The 15,628-nt window shown below is 44.3% G+C and overlaps 1 protein-coding gene across 3 annotated transcripts in view; it reads left to right on the forward strand.

Annotated features, from left to right (window-relative positions):
- Positions 1–1,461: 1,461 nt before the first annotated feature.
- LOC147452116 (digalactosyldiacylglycerol synthase 2, chloroplastic-like) overlaps positions 1,462–15,628 on the forward strand; it is a 31,023-nt gene continuing 16,856 nt past the window's right edge. Inside the window, exons 1-4 of one of the 3 annotated variants that reach the window (XM_086517910.1) lie at positions 1,462–1,618; positions 1,897–2,655; positions 2,765–2,797; positions 2,914–3,001. In XM_086517910.1, the coding sequence (XP_086374036.1) occupies positions 1,930–2,655; positions 2,765–2,797; positions 2,914–3,001 (847 nt within the window). In that variant the 5' untranslated portion in view covers positions 1,462–1,618; positions 1,897–1,929. The other 2 variants (XM_086517912.1, XM_086517911.1) reach the window with 2 other exon arrangements.

The raw sequence follows: 15,628 nt of genomic DNA on the forward strand, positions 1-15,628 counted from the left end.
TTGAGGGCACGGGAAAAAGAAGAAATGCCGCCTAGAATAGACAAAAATAGTGTAAAAATCTTTAAAAATGGCCTAATTTTCTAAAATTTCCTCTTGAAATAAACAAGGAAAGGTGCCAATATTGTTTTCGAGAACATCTATCGTGCGGAGTTGCGATTGGTCACATAGTGCCTTGATTTGTGTGCGTGAGAGTGTCGTGCAAAAGTAATGATTCTCTCTCTTTCTCTCACACACAACCACGTACAAATTAACATGAGGTAATGCAACACGCAAGGCAGTGTTCGAGAAAAATGTGTCTTAGCTTAATATCATGCCGTTTTCAATTTCCAAAATGCTGGTTGAGGGCAATGGGAAAAGGAGAAATTCCGCCCCAAAATAGAGAAAAATAGTGCAAAAACCGATAAAAACAATGTTATTTTTTAAAATTTCCTCTTGGCAAATTCAAGGAAAGGAATTTTGTATGATTGGAAAAATGAATTTTCTTGAACATTGACGCAAGGGACATCAGGCGACTGAGGACTCAGGCTTGAGCCTCGCACGCCCAACGCTAATTCGACCTCGCATCCTTCAAGGTGCAATCGTGGGAAACTGTGCCTTGACAACAATGTTCAGGAAAAATCATTTTTCCAAACATACAAACTTCCTTTCCTTGAATTTTCCAAGAGGAAAATTTGGAAAATTAGGCACTATTTTTTGGGTTTTTACACTATTTTTCTCTCTTTTGGGGTGGAATTTCTCCCTTTCCCCTTGCTCTCAACCGGCATTTTCGAAATTGAAAACGGCATGGTATTAAGTTGAGACACATTTTTCCCTTACACTGCTTGACAAGCTTGACTCTTGAGGCAATGAGACGTGCTGGCGACTCGCGAGTTCACCTGCACTATCCTGCAGTGAAACGCTACGCCATCAGTTCATGCACGATGGTTGGACGCCCTATGCCAGTACGGTCCAACGTGTTGCAATGCAAGCTTATGTAGCTATCAACTCACTCACCAGTGACGACGATAATTTCTCTCTGTGTCTCTCTCTCTCTCTCTCACACACACACACACACACACACACACATACACACACACTGTACAATGTACACACAGATGGCGTGCACGAAACAACAACGAGTACGACTTGCATTTACTACAAGGCTCCGTCAGCTCTGATCACGAGGGGCACTGCCATTGTGCAACATACGTGAACTGTTCTCTCTCTCTCTCTCTCTCTCTCTCTCTCTCAATGACACAGACATAAAGTCTATCGAAATCAGTACTGCAAGAACAAAATCACTGAGCTCACGAGTGCACCTGCAATGAAACGCTTAAATAAATAATACCCGTCCACGTGGACGCCATCGGTTAAAGAACGCCTAAGGTGACCCAATACTAGGGCCTTTCTTTAGAGGCCAAAAATTATAAAGGTCGAATGAGCGGCTACAAGCATTCAACCACGCGCCTACATTTAGGTGAACCAAATGAGGGCCTGCCACGTGGTAGCAAGCTGGCGAGGAAGCCGCTCGAACTTGGAGAGAGAGAGAGAGAGAGAGATAAATACACAAATCGCACCCATTGTGCCGTTCGGATTTTCCGAATATGCTTGCTTCGAAGTCCAATGGTGGTGTACGCAGGTACGCTCTTCCCTCCACCCTCCCCGCAATCTTTGCTCTCTGGCAGGCTGGGAACTTCCTAGTAGTGCATGCGGCATGTTCTGTGCTTGTTCATGTTTTGCTTGTTCAAACCGCCCTTCGCTTCTATGTCGCATCTGGTCTGGATTCAGTCATGATAATGATGTCCGTGTTGGGGTTGCGTCCTCCCATGTGCTCCTAGCATTTCTAGCTACATGCAACCACATCATTCTTTGCGAGATAGCCATTCATTACCTAAGAAAGGACTAATGCAATTTCAGTTTATAAAGGGTGAGTAGATTCTAGCTGCTGCCATGGCTCCTTGGGGCCCAGATTCAGAGGTCTCCACAGTGACAGCAGAGAAAGCAATCTCGTTCATATCCAAGAGTTGGCTGGATGTCCGGAAGAGTGCGGATGAGGACTTTAAGAGGATGAGGGCAAGGGCAAAGTCATTCACTGATTTAGCAAACTCATTCGACAGGGAGCTCGAGAATTTCAGAAAGGTTTCCCTTAATTTGGGCTCTGGAAGTAGCACCTCTGGAAGTTTTTTTAGGTCCTTCAAGGACAATGGAGGTCTATATACAGCTTTAAACAAGTCTCATTTGGAAGACTTGGAGTTTTTGAGGAAACCACTGTCTCAATTCCGGCGCTCTCACTCAAATCCAGATTTGGCAAATCAGCAGAATCAGCTTGTTGAGAGACGAGCGGGGGCTGGGAGCAAGCCTGACCTCTCTTTGTTGAAGCGAGCCTTGATTCCTCGAGTGAATGAAGAGGACTTCTATTTGAAGGGTGTTGAAGGAATGAAGAAACAGCGTGCTGTAAGAAATAGAAAGCCTATTGTCAGGGAGTGGCATGGAACCAAGAGTAGTCAACACTCGCCAAAAGAATCCAAGCCCTTGCCTGAAGAGTGGGAGCCCTTGAGACGCATGAAAGAGAGCTGGAGGGATTTGGAATCAACAGCTACTTCCAGCAAATCTCCTTCTGAGTTTTTTGATAATCTGAAAACAACTCAGCTGTTTGAAAATGTCAAGAAAAACTTGGTATGTGCTCTTGTGCTTATGTTTCCGGTACGCTTTTCGTGTGTAAACTTTTGGAGCTGTTTGTAAGTTTGACAACTTAGGGCACTTTGCTACTTATGTGTTTTTGTAGAGATTGTCGCTGACCAGTTATGAGGAGGGAAAGGTGCATTTTATGTTGCTAATTGTAGTTGTAAAAAAGTTTCTCTTGCAAAGCAATAGACTTTTGCGTTTCTTAGATTGTTTGAGTGGTCTCATTTTTTGAATTAATGTCCTTATCAGGATGTGGCTCCCTTGGATGTGCCAGAGCTGTTGGCATATCTTGTCAGGCAGTCAGAGCCTCTGCTAGATCAATTTGGTGTAAAAAAAGGTATGCTTTTTTGTAATCAATGAGTGTTGGATATGCTCTATGTTTGTGTATGCATGCATTTATAGAGGCTCACATAAATTAGAACATATATGTAGTAATAGTGAATGAGGATACATGCATAAAGTGTACCTCTATACAAATGATAACATACTGCCCATGTATGTAGATATTCATAGTTACGCACATATGTGTGTGTGTATGTATATACATGTGTGCATATAAGTACATTGCATTTCTCCATACGTTTGACAACACAAATATACACAAGAATATTTGTGTATATCTATGTACGCTGTGCGTGCGTGCGTGTGCATGCATGTTTTCTTGAGGATGTATTTTTGATGTCTCATTGGAGCAAAGTTTCGACACATGATCAGCTCACACGCACATCAGTGACACAAATTGCAGCCCTGATCGTCTCTATTTAGTGAATTTTCCTTGTCCTTGTGTCGAGTAGGCAAAGTGGTTATCTTTGGGAAAGATAAAAGAGTGTGCTTCAGAGACGACAAGACTATGATGGGGTCCATCCAACCCATACCAGTTGTAGTGTTTTTTTCCTTGTTGCATAAACTAATTGTGTAAGAGGCTGTGTCTCATGTAACGATGCATCTTCAATGATGCCCAAAGTGATGGTGACAATGGCATACCTGCTGTTTTCTCTTGAGGTCAAACCATATCAACCACAATGTCGCCTCTATGGGGCTCCCTATCAAAGGAGCTGCTGCAGATAAGTCTAGGGCTGGGGTTCGTAAAGCCACAAGGCCGTTGCTGTCAATGGAGATGAAAAAGAGAAGCATGTGATTCCTCTTAGGCTGATGATTGTTGGCTGCTTGTACTTGTATGTGGATCTCCACACACATGGATAAGGAATAAGCCAAGGGTCTCTTGTATAGCAATAGATGCACTAGGGCCGTCTTTAAAATACTTTAAATCACCATCTGACGTGGCTTTAGTTGTAATTGTTACCATTGAAGGAATATTTGAAGGTGGAACCTTAGTGCTCTGAAGACTCATTTGAGAGAGGAAACTCGGAAGTGTGTGTTGACACTCTCATGTGGAGGTCTATTTTGAGGTTGTTCCCAAGTGTTCAACTATTTGCCGCTTCCTCCCCTAGTATACTTGAACAGGGTTATTGATTGAGTGTATCTGTGTGGTTAACTTTGTCTCTGAGCTGTGCTTAATCTCGCTGTATCTACTACTCATGCCCTCTCTATCATACTGTTGTGTGGCTTTGCAATTGTCATTTGTGACAGGCTATAGGGTTAGTGTTTTCCTCTCTTACGTCAAAGAGGGGGTAGAGCAGTGCCTCCATGTAAGGGCAAGGGTCCTACGGTGGCTATGAGGGCAAGGCCTGCCACATGTTAGGCATGTATGCTAGGTGGGGCCCTATAAGAGGGCATGCTTGGGAGGTTACTAGCATGCGTGAACTCCCATGCAAGGCGTTCCTTTGGGGTTATTAATTAAGTGGCCTCTCTTTGGCCAAGCCCCCTCCAAAGAGCTCTTCCCGCGAAGCTGGAAGCCATGCGGCACCATGCAAAAGTTGCAGCTAGAACAACCCATGCATGCACATAAAATTCTATAAAAAGGAGAAATTTCCAAGGCCCTTGAGCCTCGTAGCGGACGTAAAAATTAATAAGCAAAGAAATCTCTCAAGCAAAGAAAGATCTCGCTTTTTGACTACAAGACGGGCAATTGGATGAAGCAAGGTGGTTTGGATATATTTTGTGGTTGATTCTGTTGATGAAAGTTGGCGATGGGCTGATGGCTGAAGACGTTGGGTGATGGGCTGAAAATGTTGAAGGTGCTTGTGCTGCGGGTGCTTGTACTTTGGTACCGGATGTTTGGAGAGGTGACGCCTAGGGTCTCCTATATAGGTGCAAAAATATGGGTCGAGCAGTGGCAGATTGAGCCCCCACTACTTCGTATGCAGTTATTACCTAGGCTTGGGATTGATGGTGCTATATGGGAATATTCCCCAGTGCCTACACCTAGCAGATTGTAATGTGCAGCGGAAGTGAATGATGGTGTAAGCTCAGGATGAGCTCTGATACTAGTGTAACGAGAACGGGCACTATGTGCCAACAAAAAAGAACAAACTAAATAACTTTAAGTACTTCAAATGAGAACGCAATTGAAAGAGATGCACGACACACGAGACAGGGAGTGGTAGAGTTCCACTGTAAGAGAGTACTGGCACCAAACTCTGGTGTTCCTTTCGGTATTTCTTTGTATTGCTTCAACTCACTACAAGCCGGTACTCTGTCCTCTGCACTCCCACGTGGAGACGTGCCTGAGACTGAGCCCACAACACACATTTGAAGGCCCTTGGCTTCTCAAAAGCAATTACATGGAAAGCTTCAATGTCTAGAAGCATTTGGCCCAAGGCAGACACTGAAACCAGCCAGCGCAGTACGCGGAAATCCGTACAATGCCACGTCAGCACAGTCAACACGATTTGCGGTAGTTCGTACAATGTCACGTCTGCATGTCAGCGCGAATGCCGGAATGTTTGTACAGTTCAACCACGTCATCAACTTCATAATGTAACAAACTTGGACACCCCAAGTCTAGATTCTGTCGCGACAATAGGGATTCACTTAAAATACTTCACAATTAAAGAGTCGACACGGCCTGGCATAGTTCCGTGCCAAGAGAGATTGGCCCCAAAGATTGGCGCCCCCTTTTGGTATTTCTTTTTATATCAATCTTTGAGCAAAGTATAACTCTCGCGGGTCCTCGCTGTAACAGACTTGGACACTCCAAGTCAAGAATCAACCGCGACAGCACCAAATAACCACTTCAAAACAAGTCACAGATCACAATAGATGTACACTAGCCCGACGGAGTTCCGTGCCTAGAGATATTGGCCCCAAAGGTTGGCGCCCCTTTCGGTATTTCTTTTTGTATTAATCAATCATCAAAGTACAAGAGAGCGGTTAGGGTTTCACTCTCAGACTCTCCGTCCAGATGCTCTGAGAAGTGAAGCCCTCACCACTTATTTAAAGATACAAGGGATGCCCAAAAGCAGAGCCCCAAAAGCTTTTAAAATAGAAAGCATCAGTTCTCTCTCTCTCTTAGAGAGTCTTTTCTCTTTTTTAAAAAAAAAAAAAGCAAAATTCGCGTCACTCATCATTTTCAAGTTTTTTTTTTCAGCCTCCTCGATTTCCGGAAATTAGGGTTTTTGGCAAAAATTAGGGTTTGTAGGAATTTTAGGGTTTCGGGCAGAAATTAGGGTTTCTGCTGTCCGCCACGTCATCACTTTGTGACATACCCCCCTCTTGAAAGCATATGGACATACCCTGTCATACGAGTTCATTGTATGGACAAAAGTGACTTACTCCACTCAAATGGACAGACCCTCTCATATGAGTTCAACCATCCAAAGAAATGTTGGATAAAATGACACTACTAACCGATCTTATACGACAGGATATTAAGATTGCTCAAGATAGATAGAAGAGTTATGCTGACCCAAGACGATCTGCCATACTTTTTGAAGAGAGCGATATGGTATTTTTGACAGTGAAACCCAAACGTAGTGATGGCTGATTTTTCAAAATCAAAGAAAAAGAAAAAAAAACATATTTTTCCTCTGTTGGAGCCTTGGCGACACTGTTGGAAGGCTCGGCACCGCCTGGTAAACCCCACGACACCTCTACGGGCATGGCACAACCCCCCCTTCGATTGGCCAGCCTTATCACCTCAGGCCCCCGCTTGTCTATACACCAGCCTAGCCGACCGCCCTCGGTTTCAGATACCCCTTCTCTCTTTCCCTCCCGTAGTTTATTCCCCCACGGCGGGCATCGGATGAAATAACCCCCCCCCCCCTCTCTCTCTCTCATTTTCCCTACATACCTTTCTCTCTCTCTCTCTCTCTCTCCATTCCCCCCCCCCCCCCTTACTGGCCACCCTCGGCCAGGTGCAAGCCTCGAATACTCACCCCGACCCCTCTCTGGTTTTTCCTCTCGCGCTCCCTTTGGGTCGAGCCGCATGTGAACCCCTCACTCTCTCTTTAACTAGACAAAATCAAAGTCATAGTATATCTGCCTAGGCCTACTAAAACGAAACAAGTGCAATCCTTCATGGGACACTGCGGATATTATTGAAGACTGATATATATGTATGTAGTCATCGCACAACCTCTGTATTGTTTGTTAGTCAGTTTTGACAGGACTGAGGAGTGTGAAACTTCATTCCAAAAGCTTAAGGAAAGCCTTGTATCAGCATCTATACTTAAAGTTTATTATATTGCTAGAGTTTGATTTCACAGTGGTGGTCAAAAAGGGTAAAACACATCTACAGGTGGATAATCTTTCAAGGCTACAAAACGGGGAAGCTTCTGAAGGAGTAGATGATGACATACCTGGCGCTTATCTTTTCAATATTGAAATGATACCCAAATGGTCTCAGGAAATTGTCAGCATTCTTTCCTTTGGAGGTAGGTTTGATAACAAGGAAGACAAATCCAAACAACAAACAATTTGACAAACAAAAAACTTTCAGTTGATTGCAGGAAGGCTGTATCATCTAGGCTCGGACCAAATTCTACGATTGTGTATAAATCCGGAGGAATTCGAGTGTTATCTTGAAGAAGCACACATCTAGGATTGTGCATTTCATTGTTCACCAATGACAACACATCAAAGACTGAAACAATTAGGGGTTTATTGTCCAACTATGTATGCTGTAATCGACCGCGATTACGCCTGCAAAACCGACAAAAGCCATAAACCGTCTTAGCAGACACTAACTGTTAGTACCTACGTACTAGGAACACACATCTAGCACATGTACAAAATCGACAGTCACATCACACGACATCACCGGACATCACCGGACATCACATGACATTCAACATTCATTCGGATCTTAGACCATGATTTATCGACAATGTAGCTAGCAATCACATCTAGGTCCAATCGGGACCTCATCGATGTCCGATTGACTAACCCCTATTGCAACCATGTCTATTCGAGATCAATTAGACCAAAATGCTGCAGTCATTTTGTCTATCAGTTCCTGCACTCACAAGAAGTCAAGAACAAATTAGAATCATAATCAGGAATTCCATTTCATAAAGTCATCCAGCAGAATACTGTCAGCTCTCAGTATCCCTAAAGCTCAAAGAGACATCAGTGACTTTAGTATCAAAATCGAGGCATCTATTGACAAGGGAGCGGAGTGACTCCCCTCTTGTGCATCCCACTGCACCAGATCTCCGGCCAAGCTGAATTCTGGGTTCCGTTTGGAGTAGACTATGCTAAACCAAAACATCAAGGTAAAGTTTCACAATCCGAGGAGTATCTGCTAGGTCCTCCTCCTCCATCCACTTCGCATCAAATGCAGGAAAGTTCTTGAACTTAACCAAGAACCGCCTTCGGACTTTACCTTTCTTTGTATCGTTATGTGCCAAAATCTGTTCATGAACAAGGATCTCCTCGTTTTCTTCCACTTTGGGTTGCTCATCAGGCTCCCCATCATCAGGCACATGACCCTTAACAGGTGTCAAGAGACTCACATGCAATGCATTGTGAATCCTCCAAGTATCTGGCAGTTTCAATCGGAAGGAGACATCATGTATCTTGTCAGTGATCTGGAAAGGTCCGTAGTATCGCATACTAAGCTTTGGAAAAAGCCTCTCCTTTCCCTTTTTCTTTCGTAGGCGTGCCTTCTCAAAAGTAAGAGCACCCAATCATCCTCCTTCAGTTTCAAGTCGCGACGACGGCGATCCGCTGCCTTTTTTTGTCGTTCTTGAGACTCTTGCAAAGTCTCGCGAACCTTGGCAAAAGCCGTATCCAAATCTCGCGAATATTCATCCGCTTCCAATATCTAATCTTTCGTGCTCAGGAAGGATGGAACCTTCGCAGCACTTTCAACAATCTCACATGGCGTCTTCCCCGTCGAAGAGTGTATCGTGTTATTGTAGACAAATTCCACCGAAGGTAAGTTCTTTTCCCATTGAGTCTTCTGATCCGAGATACAAGACTTCAATAAATCTAAAATCACTGAATTGGCAATCTCAAATTGCCCGTCAGTCTGCAAGTGGAACGATGACGAGAACTGCAACTGCGTGCCAATGTTCTCCCAAATTGCCTTCCAAAACAAACTCATAAATCTGGGGTCTCTGTCGGAGACAATCGTCTCAGACGTGCCATGTAATCGGAAAATCATCGTGATCATTCTGTGTAATTGGGAGATCAAAAATGAAATCCATTTCAATACTTTTCGAGGGGCCGGGTGGGTATGGGTAAAGGGTGTAACAATCCCTGTGCCTTATGCCTGTCAAACTTGACCCTCTGGCATACTAAGCAACTGCGCACAAACTCTTCCACATCCTTTTTGAGTCTCAGCCCAAAGAAGTATCTCTCTACCCCTTTCATGGTGGTAGCAATGCCGCGGTGACACATAAAAGGTGGATAGTGGCATTTAGTCATAACCTTATCCCTCAAAACAGCTGTGTAATGCACAACATAGTCTTTTTCATCAAGTAGCCTTCCCGAAGGGAGTATCCAACTACTGTCTCCCCATCCCGTATCCGTGTGAAAATATCTGCAAAATTTGTATCTGTGGCATACTGATCGACCATATCCTCGAAGCTCCTAGATGTATTGCGGAAATAGCCAGAACCAACGGTTTCCGAGACAAAGCATCTGCCACCACATTCTTCTGTCCCTACACATGGACAATCTGGAAGTGAAACTGTGACAAGATGTTCGTTTACCGCATCTGCTTTTCCGAAAGCTGCTTCTATGACAAGAAGTAGCGCAAACTCTGATGGTCTGTAAAGATAGTAAAATCCGCTTCGAGTAGGTAGTGCGGCCACTGAGTAAGAGCATGGATCACTGCCGAAAGCTCTTTCTCAGAGAACAATCGGCTCTCGTAAGCAATGACATGGCCTTCTTGCATCAAGACCGCACCCAGACTACGACCACAAGCATCACAATATACTTCAAATGACTTCTGCAAGTCCGACAAAGTCAAAATAGGTCCCGTAGTCAATTTCTCTTTCAATGTCCGAAAGGCAGTCACCTCTGTGGGTCCCCACGAAAAAAGTACTCCTTTCTGTGTCTAGGTATGCAAAGGGGAAGCAACCTCTGCAAACTTTCGTATGAACCGCCTGTAGTACGAACACAGTCCCAAGAAGCTTCTAACTTCATGGACATTCCTCAAATGGGGCCAATCACGGATCGTCTCTATCTTGGCCGGGTCCATTTGCACTCCTGCTGTTGACACAATGTGTCCCAAAAAGTGTATCTCTGGTAGGAAAAATTCACTTTTCTTTGCATTAATCACTAACTTGTGATCTCGTAATGCCTAAAAGACTTGAAGCAGATGATCTCTGTGTTCTGCCTCATTCTTGGAGAAAACAATGATGTCGTCAAAGAAAGTGCCAACAAATAGCCTGTACTCTCAAAAAATCCTGTCCATCATCCGGTTAAATGTCGCAGGAGCATTGGTTAAGCCAAAAGGCATCACCAAAAACTCAAAAAACCCAAAAGTCGTCCGAAAAGTTGTCTTGTAAACATCTTCCTGGCGCTATCCTGATCTGATGATATCCACTCTTCAAGTCAATCCTGCTAAAGCACGAGGATCCCTGTAACCTGTCCAGTATATCATCGATCCTAGGAATCGGAAATCTGTTCTTGATGGTGATTTTGTTGAGAGCGCTATAATCGATGCACATTCTCCAAGATTCGTCTTTCTTCAAAACCAACAACACTGGAGAGCAATACGGTGAAGTACTAGGCTGGACAAGACCCTTTTCCAAGAGGTCTTTCACTTGGTTCATAATCTCTTCATTCTGTACTCGGCTCACACGGTAGGGTGGCCGGTTCGATGACGTGCTTCCAGGTATCAGATCAATGGTATGATCTTCAGGCCCTCTGAAAAGCAATCGGCATGAGTGTGGAGAAAAATCTTGGCGTTCTTTTGCTCAGGTCAAAACATATTCATCGTTCAGTTCTCTCCCAAAAGAACGAGTAAGAAACTAAAGTTCATCAAGTACAATCTCTAAGCCCTTCATTTATCAAAGTCGCTTTCTCGGCCCGGTAGTCAACCACGGCGTAGTTCTTGTGGTACCAAGGGATCCTGAGTAGAACGTCACTCGCGTGCCCTGAACACCTCTGTCATTGCAAACAAAGTTTTCCAATGCTCGGTGTAATGGCAACATCCCATCCGGGTGCCAGTCGAACTACCTCTGCCTGTGGCGTCAGTCTGTCGGGCGTAATTCCAAATCAAGCCGGCAATTCCAAGTGAAAAGAAGTTGGCCTTGGCTCCTTCAAAAGAGCTTCCTGATCCTTCACTTTGCCCCAAAAGCGGCAAAGTTTGTACTTTCATTCATTAGATTCGGTGCAGGTTCCCCGCCATGTGGTACCAGTTCTGCTTTTCTATCTGCCTTTTCTGCCACGCTCCTCAGCTGCTCTCGAACTCTCAGGCCTGTCGTCATCTTTATCATTCTGTGCCTTTTTAGGGCACTTCGCGGAGATATGTTCATGTTCCGTGCATCCAATGCACTTCCCCTCTCTGATGAAGCGAGCTCTCTCCTCAGGAGTAAGCTTGGGTTGTGCATCCTTTTTCTCTGGGTTGCTCTTTTTCTTTCTATAAGCTTGGGTCGTGCATCCTTTTTCTTTGGGTTGCTCTTTTTCTTTCTACTTTCATTCCGAGAAGTCTGTTCTGCTCGTTGTGTCATGGCCTCATCTGTGGGGTAGGTCAGACTGCCAGAGTGAATGGCAAAGCCCCGCTTCGCATGACTCATCAAGTCTTAAATAGAAGCCGACTTCTTTTCCAAGCAGTGATCTCGGATCTCTGTAGGTAGACCCAAGGTAAACCGCTCAATCTGTTCTCTGAACGAGATCTTCTTGAATGAAGAGGCGGGTAGAAAAGAGCTCCAGAATCTTTCACAGTAAGAATTCACTGTATCGCTCTTGGTCATCCGGAGATGGTTCCATGCAGCTCGTATATCTCGCTCAAACTCTTGAGTCAACCAAGAAGAAATAAAAAGCTTCTTAAATTTCAGCCATTTAACTGGCGCACTCTTGTTAAAAGAAGGGTGGACCACCAAGTACGAGCATTCCCCTTAAGGTAAGAGGTAGCTCTCCGAATCTTGGAGTGCTTTGAATAGCGTCCTTCCGTGAAAGCGATGTCAAATTGCTGTATAAAAGACAAAGCCTTCCAAGCATCTGAGTTTTCTGAAAAGTATCAAACTTGATCGAGTGGCCACCTTCCTTAAACCGAGATCTCGGACTTTCTTGCTTTTATCTTCGAGAAAGTCATACTGGTTGGCTTTGTAAAAATTCTTCTTGTTCGCATAAAACTTTCCGTCATCGGAATCTGAGCTGTCTGTAGACGAGTCCTCAGTAGAACTGTCAGTCTCTGGGCGAGATGTAGCCTTCTTCTTGCCCTTTCCGAAGCTTTGTTTCTTGCTTCGCTTTTTACCTTTTCTGTCTTCTTCGCTCGAATCTGAAGGGCTAGAAGAACTGTCAAAAGAAGAAGAAGAAGAAGAAGAAGAACAAGAAGAAGAAGAAGAAGAAGAACTGGGTATTCCTTCAAATCAAACACGCTTCTTCTATTTCTTTGCCTTGTCAAATGTCGACTGACGACCCAAATAACCTGGAAAGTCAGTGCTTTTCTTCTTCTTTTTGCCGTGCTTTTTGGCTTTCTTTTGCGCGTCAAAAAGCTGAGCAATCCGTGCATCAACCACGTTCTCCAGTTCCTTCTCCGTATATTTCTTGGAGGCAGAAGGTTTCTTGAGAGCGGGTTTCGGGAGTGGTGTTGTGGTTCTTTGCCACTCTATCTGTACCTCTTCCAAAGAGGTCTGGTTCATATATTTTGCCATCTTTGGGTCCTTGGCAAAATTGAGCATCATCTTTGTTGCATCGCCAATCAATTGACGACGCTCCATCTCTCTTTGCTCCGCCTGAGTAGGCCGAGGCGGGCCATACTCTCTGTCTGAATCTTCGTTGTGATCCCAGCCCGCATCTCCATATGCAGAGGGAGTCGATTGATCATTGCCTGAAGCCATAGGTGCCGCGGATTTTTTTTTTTCGGGGATCGGATTTCCCGTAGAAGAGAAATCGGCCGTGCTCTGATACCACTGTAACAGACTTGGACACTCCAAGTCAAGAATCAACCGCGACAGCACCAAATAACCACTTCAAAACAAGTCACAGATTACAATAGATGTACACTGGCGCGACGGAGTTCCGTGCCTAGAGGTATTGGCCCCAAAGACTGGCGCCCCTTTCGGTATTTCTTTTTGTATTAATCAATCATCAAAGTACAAGAGAGCGGTTAGGGTTTCACTCTCAGACTCTACGTCCAGATGCTATGAGAAGTGAAGCCCTCACCACTTATTTAAAGATACAAGGGATGCCCAAAAGCAGAGCCCCAAAAGCTTTTAAAATAAAAAGCATCCATTCTCTCTCTCTTAGAGAGTCTTTTCTCTTTCTTTATAAAAAAAAAAGCAAAATTCGCGTCGCTCATCATTTTCATTTTTTTTTTCCAAAGCCTCCGCGATTTCCGAAAATTAGGGTTTCTGGCAGAAATTAGGATGTGCAAGAATTTTAGGGTTTTTGGCAGAAATTAGGGTTTGTGCTGTCCGCCACGTCATCACTTTGTGACACTCGCTCTCAGACTCTGTGTCCAGATGCTCTAAGAATTGTGGCCCTCAGGGTCCTTTTATTGTTACAAAGGGATGCTAAAAGCAAAGCCTCCAAAAGCAGTAAACTTAAAGGCAATGCTTCCAAAAGCAACTTGACCAAAATCTACCAGCAAAAAAGCTGTAGCGGCAAAAAGCGAAAATCTGTGCAACACTGTCAGTGCAAAAAGCGGCGTCCGTACAGTCAGGTTGTTAGTGCGTTTTGCGGCTCCGTACAGTCAGCCACGTCAACGTGAAATCCATGTAGTCAGCGTCCGTACGATCTATTTGTCACGTCAGCAGTCTGTTCGGGTTCTGCCACGTCATCAATTTGTGATATACTCTCCTCTTGAAAGAATTGTAATCGCCCTCGATTACGCCTGCAAAACAGACAGAGGCCATAAACTATTTCAGTAGACACTAACTCTTAAGTATCGACGCACTAGACATGACACATCTAGTACTTATACAAAGACAACAATCACATCAGTGCACATAACATCAAAGGACATCACATGACAAATTAATCACAGAAAAATTCATTCCAAATCTCAGACCATGATTGCGAGCGACGTATTAAGTAACCGCATCTAGGTCCATTCGGACTTCACCGATGTTGGATTAACTAATCCATATTGCGATCATGTCTAGAGATTTATGAGATAGTGCACTTAAACAAGTCAGGTGAGAGTGAAAATCACTCATGTTTAATTTCGGGAATTCCATTTCATAAAGTCATACAATAGAATACGGTCAACACAATAGTATCCTTGAAACCCAAAGAGATATCAATGACTCTATTCAATCCAAGTAATCCGTGACAAAGGAGCAGAGTGACTCCCCTCATGTGCAATCCCTCTGCACTAGATTCAACCCTGCTAATCTGCGGGATCTTTTGGAGTAGATGTAGCTACCTTGAATGCTTCAAGGTAAAGTTCCAAAATTTGAGGAGTATCTGCTAGGTCCTCCTCCTCCATCCACTTCGCATCCAAGTTCTTGAATTTAACTAAGAACCACCGAATCACTTTACCTTTCACTTTTCTTTCCTTGCGTGCCAAAATTCCTCGCTCTCTCCTACTTCGGGTTGCTAATCTGGATCCCAATCAACTGGCTCCTCACCTTTAAAAGGTTTTAAGAGACTCACATGGAATGCATTGTGAATCTTCCAAGTATCGAGCAGCTTGAGTCAAAGAAGACATCATTTATCTTTGCTTTAATTTGGAAAGGGTTATAATACCTCCACAACGTTGTTCTTATGGTACCAACTGTAACAGACTTGGACACTCCAAGTCGAGAATCTATCGCGACACCACAAATAATCACTTCAAAACAGTTCACAGTTCACAATTGTTTCGTCACTAGCCCGGCGGAGTTCCGTGCCTAGAGATATTGGCCCCAAAGACTGGCGCTCCTTTCGGTATTTCTTTTTGTATTAATCTGTGTTCAAAGTACGAGTGCATGCAAGTACTCACTCTCAGACTCTGCGTCCCTATGCTCTCAGTTGTGAGGCCCTGCCCACATATTTAAAGGGTTTACAAGGGATGCTAAAAGCAGAGCCCAAATGCTGAAAATCAAAAGCCCTCATAAAAATAAAGCAAAGGCTCTTTCTCTCTCTTGCTTGTAGAATTGAATCAACCCCCAAAAAGCTGCCAGCGTAAGTTTTTAGCGTAGCCAAAAGCAGCCCTCACCTTTCCGTAAAACGTGGAAGTCCGTACATGCTGCCACGTGTTAGCTTTTTCGTGAATGGCGCCGCAATTTTTGGACAGGTTCGGGGAGGGTGTGTGTATGAGTGTACATGGCAGCTAGCAGCCACGTCACCAGTTTGTGACATACCCCCCTCTTGAAAGCATTGTAATCGCCCTCGATTACGCTTGCAAAACAGAAAAAAGCCATAAAGTGCCTTAGCAGAAACTGACTGTTAGTACCGACGCAGTAGGAACACACATCTAGCACATGTACCAATCGACAGTCACATCATAGGACATCACTTG

The sequence above is a fragment of the Adiantum capillus-veneris genome, chromosome 8 (genome assembly GCF_014529385.1).
Source record: "Adiantum capillus-veneris isolate H3 chromosome 8, ASM1452938v2, whole genome shotgun sequence".
In the NCBI taxonomy this organism is placed as follows: domain Eukaryota; kingdom Viridiplantae; phylum Streptophyta; class Polypodiopsida; order Polypodiales; family Pteridaceae; genus Adiantum; species Adiantum capillus-veneris.